Genomic DNA, 9,092 nt, shown 5'->3' with positions numbered 1-9,092 from the left:
CCCAATGAGGTACTGCCGTCTTTCATGCTCGACATAAGTTCTCCGTTATAACGCTATCAGTCTGAAGTCAGGCTCGTGGTCTTTTTCCCCGCTTATCAACTGCCTGAGCCCTCATTCAAACCGTCGCGCCTCTCGACTCATGTTACTTCACTTAAGCGAATGATACCAAACTTCACCTTGTTTTGTACCACTTCTGAGTTTCGGGTCTCTCACAGTAACATATTCTTCCGTCATCCACTTAGTTCCTCTCCATTCCTTCCCTTTCCTTCATCAATCCAAACACACATCTCTTCAACGTCGAGGAGGTTTAATTACTGGAATAACACACCGCGCGCGCGCGAGAGGGGTCAGATGCGAGCGGCGCGTACAGAGCACAGGTGAGGCAGACGACAGACAGACGGACGGTCGAGCAACGAGCGACGAGCGGCGCGCGCAGCGGTCATGGGTGGCAGCGGCCGGAGAGGCGGCCCAGGCGGACAGGGAGCGAACGGACAGCGGACAGCGGACAGCTCAGACGACGGACAGCGGCGGACACCAGTCGGGCCGGCCAACAACCTCGGCGCTACCGGCTTTTATTACAAAAATGGCTCTCGGGCGCCAGCGACGCGCGTTCTCGCGCGGCGTCCCTGGCTCGTCCAACAACTCAACAGCTGCCCCGTGTGACGTCACACACACGCCCACCCACCCCGGTGGTGACGTCACCACCACACACACATACACACACCGCCGCGCGTCCTGACAACAGCGACACACACACCATACGACCAGCAATACAAATCCAATACAAACGGCGTCGCGCCGGCCGCCGGCGACCTCTACGAGTAAAAAATCCAGACACAAACAGCTACTACCAACTCTAAAGGAGACAGCTATGTATATTTATGCACAGGGTTTAGAGAGAGAACAAGGGTACTGGAGAGCGGGAGCCGCGTCCGCTCCCGAGCTCGCTAGCCAAAAGGCACCGAGATGGTACAAAAATAGCAGGTTTGGGAGTTGATATGTTCACGCCCGGCCGCCGGGGCGACGCGCGCGCCGCCCAGCGGCCGGGCGGCCAACTATCCGAGCGGGCGGGTGAAGATGTTGTTTGTGCTGGTTTTAGAGGATTGTCACAGCCCAAACCAATTTGACGGGCGGGCCTTAAAGCTGTCACAATACTGTTGGCGGGTGCGTCGCGGCCGCCACGCCCCCGTTGTGATTTGTTCCCTTGTAGTTCCCTGGCGGGGCGGCGCGCGGGCCACCGGCGGCCTCCCGCCGGCGCCGCGCGCGCGCGCGCGCCTTCGCCGACACCCACACACCAATAAATTAACAACACAATGCCTTCACAAATTTTGTTCGCTGTTACAGGAATGGTACACTACACGTCTTCTTAACGTTGTCTCCTCTGAACTCGGTGGCGCGCGCGTCTGTGCGCCAGCGCCGCGGGCCGGCCGCGGCCGCAGTCCGGTCCGTGGCGGCGCGGCCGGCCCGCTCGGCGGCCGTCCTCCTGGTGACGGGTCCACAGCTACAATACCGGCCGGCACCAGCCCACACCGGCGGCGCGGCCAGCCGAACGCAACTATACACTATCTAATGTAAGCAAATGCAAAAATAGTCTCCGCGGCGGCGGACGTCTCTGAAGCGCGGAGCTTCCGCGGCCGGCCGCCAGTGGCGCCACCGTCGCGCCGTTGTGACACACGCTCTGTCGTTGGCCGTCAGTCACCGTGGCGCGGCCTAGATCGTTGACTTTGAGAAGGAGACCCTGAGGTGATTAGCGTCACTGAGCTGGTAGTTGTGCATTTTCTGCGGAAAAACAAAACAGAAATAACGTCAACAATCACGGAAAATATGGAAAAACATGACAATTGATCATCAAGATCAAATCCTCGACTGAATTTACTACACTCTCGGAAATAAAGACCAACGGGCTTTTACAATGCAAACACATCGAACTAGGGACACGCTTTCATCGAGCGATATTAGGCGAGCTGCTAGGGGACGACAACACATCTCCTGACGCCGACATCCCCGCATCAAAGGCTTAGCATAATGAATGCGCCAACTCCTGTCCGACGTACGACAGACCGCCCGATCCAATTAAAAGTTGCTAATTAAAATTGGCACTCGGGACGGACCATTTTTCGTCAGCGCCGCGTCGGCCGACCGGCCCGGGAGCCTCGTCCAGACGGCAGAGTCCGCGCAGTTTCCAATCAGCACCCCCCGCCCCTGCCCGTCTGTGCGGCTCGCCCTGACTGCCCATCGCTGTCAGCTCCGCAGGAATCATTTCCCGGCGGCCGGGCGGCCATTCAACCGACCGCGCCTCACTGAAAGCTCGCCGCAGCCCTCTTTTCACCAGACATATTGGCAAACATTCAAATTCCGCTCAATTCGTCGGCAAAAGAGGCCGCGAGGAGAGTTGAAAGCGACGCCCCACATGAGCATCCATCTGAGGCGACTCAAAAGACGCTGCCGCGCCGTCATTCGGAGCAGACGCTCGACGAAGGAGATCGTTAGAAGCGGAGATCCCGCGACGATTAGCGCCACAGACTTAGTGTGAGAGCGTGTCGAGCCGACGCGCGGCGCGAGGAGAATGGAGCCATAAACAAAGCTATTATTACCGCAGTTAGCAGAGAAGAATGTGCGGGTTTATCAAAGACAGATGAAGTGGATTTCCGAAACAGAACGATGGAAATGAAATGGACAGAGAAATGGCGTGGCAAAGATGAAGTGTTTGGAGCACTCGGAAAAACATGAAGCTTAGAAAGTTGTTTGCAACGTACGGCTATGAGAAACGAGTCGATCATGCCAGAAAAAAACTGTCATAACATAAACCGCACAAGATAACCCTCACAAAGACCAAGACACTATAATAAAAAAGCATTTTCTGATAGAATCGAGCATAAACGTGATAGGAAAGATAATCAAAGATGATGAGGAAAGCAGGTCAGCATTTATAAGTAACGAAGACCAAACGACACCATTTGAATACTGAGTTTAAAATCCCCACGATAACTACTTTCATATTACCAGCAGTCCCCACCAATCCTACGCTAGCAGTGAGCCGCCAAAGAGGAACACCCAGCTCCCGCAGGTCCGCCGGTCCGCGGCTGTACTCACAATGAGAGCCATGACGGCATCCTCGACGTTGCTCAGCTGCACGAGCGCCATCCGGTGGTCCCGCCGCTGGCCGTTGTCGCCCTCAATGGCGTCACGCTTCCTGTGGGTCACCAGAGGTCGGCAGGGGTCAGCGGAGGTAACCAGAGGTCAGCAGGGTCATATTGGGTCGCGTGTTCCCCAAGGGAATACGCTACTGGTTCAGCAGAGGTCAGAGGGTCCAATGGTCAACAGAGGTCTGGTCACAGGTCACAAGAGGCCATGACAGGTTATCAGAGGACACAATTGGCCGACAATAGTCAGAGTTCGTCAGATATAGGTATCCTTGGGTCATCGGCGGTCACAATCAGTCATCAGGCTACCCTGAGGCGCTTTAAGAAATTCAGCATTTCTCAGTGCTTCATAATACCATCTCGTTCATTCAGTACAACATCCCATAATGACACTGTTACCCCTAACCTTCTAACGAGCACCTCTTCGTAAATGTTCGTAAATAAACCTAAATGTTCTGAACGCTTCACCGGTATCAAGCGCCACCTCAATTCCAGTCCCCCCTCCCTTCCCCACCCAGGTCACATCCGGCTCTGGGTGTACAAAGCCCGCTCGGCTGACCCCACTGACCCCTCTCCAGGGAGGTGAAGGGACCCCTGACCTTTACTGCCCCGCACCGCGAGCCACTCGCAATCAGCGACCCCGTTCGCCGGCTACAGAGGGCGGCCAAATGTGGCGCTCGGCGGCGGCGAGGAGAGCTGGGGGGGGGGGGGGGCGGCTGGGAGGGCAGACTGCACGGCGCCAGGACAGCGGTGGTGGCTGTAGTGGTGAAAACCGCATGAGTAAACGCTCCTATTGGCACAGATTTACGTTCGTTTGCAACAAAAAAAAAAAAAAACATAGACTTAACATGCTCACTGTTATAATGTTTATAGAGGACATTGTTTAACATCTATCAAATCCCTTTTGAATTATCAAAAAAGTCAGCAAATGCTAATCTTATTTTCATCTTTAGTAGTCAGTAGACTCTGTGGCATGCTGGCGGCACTCGGCCCGACTGGAATCGGCATTTCTCATTGACAGGCAGCTGACGTGACTCCAGGCAGGGGTGTGGGTGTGGGTGTGGGGAATGTCAATGAAAGGAATGTCAACTAACCACATGAAAGCTTCAACAGCTGACAAATGACTGAATACAGAATGCGTCCCCTATTGTGCCTGGCGACTTCGTAGGTTCGTGTCTTTATCAGTCCCACCTCTCTCAGTCCCCATCCCTCTATCCCTTCCACATTCTTTCCTCCTCCCCACCCTCTGCCACTTACGGGAAGAACTTGAAGTTTTTGACGTCGAAGCCGGCCACCTCGAAGGCCTGCCGGATGTCCTGCTCGGTGACGTGCGGCGGGATGTTGGAGAGGTGCAGCGTCGCCGACGGCGGGTAGATGTTCTGGTAGTTCTTGCTGCCCGGCTTCTTGAAGCGGTGCAGGGGCGAGTTGGTGAAGTCCTTGGTGAGGCCGGCGTCCGGCTGGCCCTCCTTGGGCATCTGCACCACCTGGTGTTTGCTGGGCATCACCCGGATCTGGCGGCCCCACACCTTCACCTTGTCCAGGTGACTGAGCGCTGCGGGCACACACGGTGTGTACAGGTCAGGTCACTTCGAAAGGAAGTTTAATTCGCCAGTAAACTCACTTCGTAGCCTCGGAGGCATTCAGTTTTGCTTACGAATCATTTCCAAACGGTAGTATTCGATCTAAATCACGGCCAACTCATCCGCATATAAAGGCAATATTTTCTTTGGCCTAAGACATCACCACAGCATGTCAGAAGGGGACTCCCGGGACCCACAGACCACTGGGGGTCTCGAAGCGGTCCCCTTATGACGATGTCGGCGGCCGGCACGCTTTCCGATCATACTCACCAAGGTTGGCCTGGTGCGGCTCGGCCATTTGTACCAGGGCGTTGTCCTTCTTGTTGAAGAGGATCTTCACGCGAGTTACGTCACCGTAAACGCCTGAGGGTCGCGCCAGGTTAGGTCAAACTGTGTCATCGACCAGCATAGCATTATATCAGGAAATAGTAACATTGCACACATATACAAAACAACACTATCAACAACAAACTACAGAAAAAGTCGCTAACGTAACGCTAAACTGACCATAAATCAACGACAAAGTTAGAAAATTGTCAAATCAACTTGTCAAAAATCTCTAGACGTTAAAGTTTAACAAAAGATCGCTAGTATGACGTCACACCATGGCGCTGCGGTGCCAGAGCCGGGCGGGCCGAGTGAGAGACTGAACAAAGGCTGAGCGCGCGGCCAGAGAACAAAACACCACAGAGCTGACAGCCCCAGGCGATAGTGACGTCACAGCGTGCCAGCCCAGTGCGAGTGTGACGTCATGACCAGCGAGCGGCCGGGCCGCCTCAGCGCTGTCCGCTAGCGAGCACCACACCAAACAACCGGGAAGGGGGCTCCCCATGAAGTAACATTACATTATGAGCAGACATAGCCGTAAATGCTCCAGTGTCGGGGCAATGGCATTATGAAATGCACCCCATCGGCTTAATGAACAATCTTTTGTATGCTGCTAAGCCTTATTTAAATTGCCATGTCTGTCTAAAAAGGCCACAGGGGGGATGCTATCACCCAATTTAGCAGGATTGACTCGTACGGTAACTCATCACCTTCAAGGAATGGCGCAGTTGACGTGCCCATATGGCGGCAGGCACCGCCCAGTTCCGTCAATAAATTTGCTCAAACTGACGACGGCTGTGTTTGGCTGACAGTTACTGGCCACACCAGGGCCAGGCATTGCCATTAGAGAACCGCTGCACTGCGGCCGAGCGTGACACAGACTATTTTTGGCCGCAGAAGTCGGGACTTCTTTCCGCTGCACGGTTCGACACATTCGTGGAACCAAATTTGAACGGAATTAGGTTTAAACGTCTGTCACAGCGACGTTGGCCAACTGGAAAGTTTTATAGGGCGTTAGCTTTATCGTGATTTACTAGCCATGCAAACAACTGGAAATTGACTAGCGATGTGATCGCTAAAGTTTGGCACATCAGTCAATCTTTATTGCTGAATCAATTCAATCAGCCCAGCTTTAGCCTACAAAGGGGAGGACGACACGCCCCAAACAACAGACACTCCCAGCAGGTGTGGTGCACACTCGCGAACAGCCCACCGCGCACCGCTGTGCCGCCCGCGTCGGACACACTCCGGACACAGTGCGGACACACAGTGTCGTGTCCGGAGCGGACAGCAGACAGCGGCGCGCGGCGTCGGCGGCCCCCCCCCCCCCGGCCGCCGGCGGACAATACCGGGCGGCGGCGTACGCGAGCAGAGTAAGAAACGCAACATACCGAAGAGAGTGAAGAGAGCTTCAGGAGAGGCCATCTACAGGCGAACAGACGGAGGGCGCGGCAGGCAACAGAGAAAAAAGACCGGTTAGAACAAGCCCCATGGATGACGCCTCCTCAGTCAACGGGCCTACACTGTCACACCAGCTATAGAGAACTCTGCTAGGGCCAAACAGACTACACAAACAACTCGCTCTCAGTCTAAGCTAGCTAGTCAGATACGCTATTGTAACGTTCGTACCGCGCTGGAAGCGGCACACAATAGATTCTCAGCAAAATCAAGACACTATCAATGATTGATGACACTGGGAAAGCCAAGCCCGGCAGAACACGAGAAAATGACACACTCGGGCTCGGCGAATTCAATCATCTGACAGGAGTGACCAATCAGCACCGCAATCAGAGCACACTGGGGTACACGAGGGGAGGGACGGGGTGGCAGAGGGAGAGAGGGAGGGAGGGGAGAGAGGGAGGGAGGGGAGAGAGGGAGAGAGGGACGGTCAGTGGTCACCCAACACAGCAGAGAACACCCAGCCAAGCACAGCATCCCAACAGACCCAGAGCGACTGTACAGCACGTATGGCGGAACCGTCCACTGCCCACCGCCCACCATCCACCATCCGCCGCCTCATAGCCTGCCGGGCTGTCGACCGTCCTTATGTACAGGTCTGGGAGCTAGCAAGGCAACATTGTGAACCACAGCAGCCGACTGGGTGTCCTGTGGGCTGTGGGCTCACAGTCCCACATCACCGGCTGCCGGCTGTAGGCGTGGGGCGGTGAGCAGCACACGGCGGGCGGTGGGCGGTGGACACCGGCGGTGGGCACGGGCGGTGGACACAGGCGGTGGACACAGGCGGTGGGCACGGGCGGTAGACGGCGGGGCGGAGGGCGGAGAGTAGAGAACGGTGGGCGGAGGGCGGAGAGTGGAAGGCACATGACACATATGGGTGAATAACAGTGGACGCAGGTTGATCCAGGTCGACATGACGCAGCGGGAGGGGGAGCCGAGGACCTTCACAGTCAGGACAGGATGAAGTCCATAAGGACGGTATGAAACACTGCGAGGACAGGCGAGCGACCCAACACACTCCCGGCGCGGTTCGTACCTCCTCATCCAGGTTGGAGACGAGCAGCACGGTTCCGCCGGTGAGCGGATTACCCTGCAGACGGCCCATGCCGATACCGGCTCCACTCAGGTTTCCGGGCATCAGACCGCCGAACGGTACTGTCGAGGAAACACCGAGAAAAGAGTCAGGTTTAAACGTTCGTCACAGAGGCGCAAACAGTTCAGAGAGACACATACCTTGGCGCAGGAACGGTCAGCGAACCGGCCCAGTTCTCACGGCATGCAAACGTACACACCCTGTGATAAACCCAATTTGGTCAGCGCATCATCATAAAACATCACCGACCTACAAACGTCACCACTATCCCCCCATCCCTCCCGATCCGTCCAACTCGAGCCGCGATCCCTCGTCGACCGGCCGCCGCCCCCGTCTCTCCCGGCGCCGGATCAGCCCCTGTAATGGTTCTGTCTGCCGGTTAGCCCGCGGACGGCGCCGGGCGTCTGACGGCGCCGCGCCGAGACGTGCGATTAGATCCGCGGCCCAACTGGTGGCAGGTGTACGTATTGGAGTTTCGCCGAACCAGGCGAACCGAGAAATCGGTCGTGTAATTGAATACGAGTCGGCTTCTAGAATCGACACCAAGAATCTCATCGGAACTGGGCCGCAGTATTTCAAAGCTGCAAGCGGCATTAATGAAATTTAAGTGGGTTCGTGCCAATTTCATTAGCATAACACTAAAGTGTAAAGGCTCAAATGCTTAAAGCACATAAAACATCGGATTCTAAAGAATTCTTTGCAAATTTAATATACATAAACCATAACAGTTTAACAAATTGCCACAAGCGTTCAATGAGCTATACAGTTCCAACAACTATCTCCTAAACATACTTCCCTGCAAGTGTCAGGCACACTCCACTCACCTCCGCCCATGCCTCCTCCCATTCCGCCGCCCATTCCGGGCATGCCTCCCATTCCGCCCATGCCCGCGAAGCCGGCCAGCGACGGCGTCAGGCCGTGCAGGCCGAATGGCGACAGCATGCCGGGAGACCCGCCTGTCAAGACGGTACACACGGGGAGGTGATGGCCCGCCGGCGACTGTCATAGGGTCACCAGGGGTCACCAGAGGGGAGTGGCAGGGGAGCTGAGGGGGCAGGGGACAGTCGGCAGCCAACGCGTAAGGGGGGGGGGGCGATTGACTGATAAAGGGTCGAGCCGGTAGCTGTGGCCAAGACTACTAAACATGGCTAACGATATGGGTGATATGGCTAGCAAGCGCCGTTAGGTGGTGCGCCCGGTAGTAAGAAGGTTACTGGGTTCTAGGGTAAAAGTTTACCCTAAGCTAGCGAGGAGTGAACTCTCAAACCAAGGTTTAATAGATGTGAAGAGAAATAAACTATCTATGTTGTTCGATTTTAATGTACATAATAAATCTTTGTGCGCATGAGCGAAACCTTCAGAAAACTGACAATGTCTTCGAGAGGAAAAGAAACTAGTGATTCGAGCGACATTGCACATACAAATAAGAGACTTATCAGTAGCTTAGGTCTGCAATATTTCTTTTTAAGTAACTTGAAACTAGAATAATTT

General features: G+C 55.1%; 1 protein-coding gene across 19 annotated transcripts in view; it reads right to left on the bottom strand.

Moving 5' to 3' along the window:
- Nucleotides 1-290: 290 nt before the first annotated feature.
- Nucleotides 291-9,092, bottom strand: part of LOC122392546 (polypyrimidine tract-binding protein 1-like) — a 137,981-nt gene continuing 129,179 nt past the window's right edge. For 14 of the 19 annotated variants that reach the window (XM_043387572.1, XM_043387571.1, XM_043387564.1 and 11 more), the window contains 7 exons: nt 8,426-8,557; nt 7,545-7,663; nt 6,442-6,475; nt 4,994-5,086; nt 4,401-4,695; nt 3,094-3,193; nt 291-1,779 (listed from right to left, as the gene is read on the bottom strand). In XM_043387572.1, coding sequence (XP_043243507.1) covers nt 1,711-1,779; nt 3,094-3,193; nt 4,401-4,695; nt 4,994-5,086; nt 6,442-6,475; nt 7,545-7,663; nt 8,426-8,557 — 842 coding nt within the window. In that variant the 3' untranslated portion in view covers nt 291-1,710. The remainder of the gene's footprint in view (nt 1,780-3,093; nt 3,194-4,400; nt 4,696-4,993; nt 5,087-6,441; nt 6,476-7,544; nt 7,664-8,425; nt 8,558-9,092) is intronic. The other 5 variants (XR_006258540.1, XR_006258542.1, XR_006258543.1 and 2 more) reach the window with 1 other exon arrangement.

The sequence above is a fragment of the Amphibalanus amphitrite genome, unplaced genomic scaffold (assembly GCF_019059575.1).
Source record: "Amphibalanus amphitrite isolate SeventyFive unplaced genomic scaffold, NRLGWU_Aamphi_draft 000490F_arrow, whole genome shotgun sequence".
In the NCBI taxonomy this organism is placed as follows: domain Eukaryota; kingdom Metazoa; phylum Arthropoda; class Thecostraca; order Balanomorpha; family Balanidae; genus Amphibalanus; species Amphibalanus amphitrite.
Note: the sequence above shows the minus strand (reverse complement) of the source record. Positions and strands in the feature narration are given on the sequence as shown.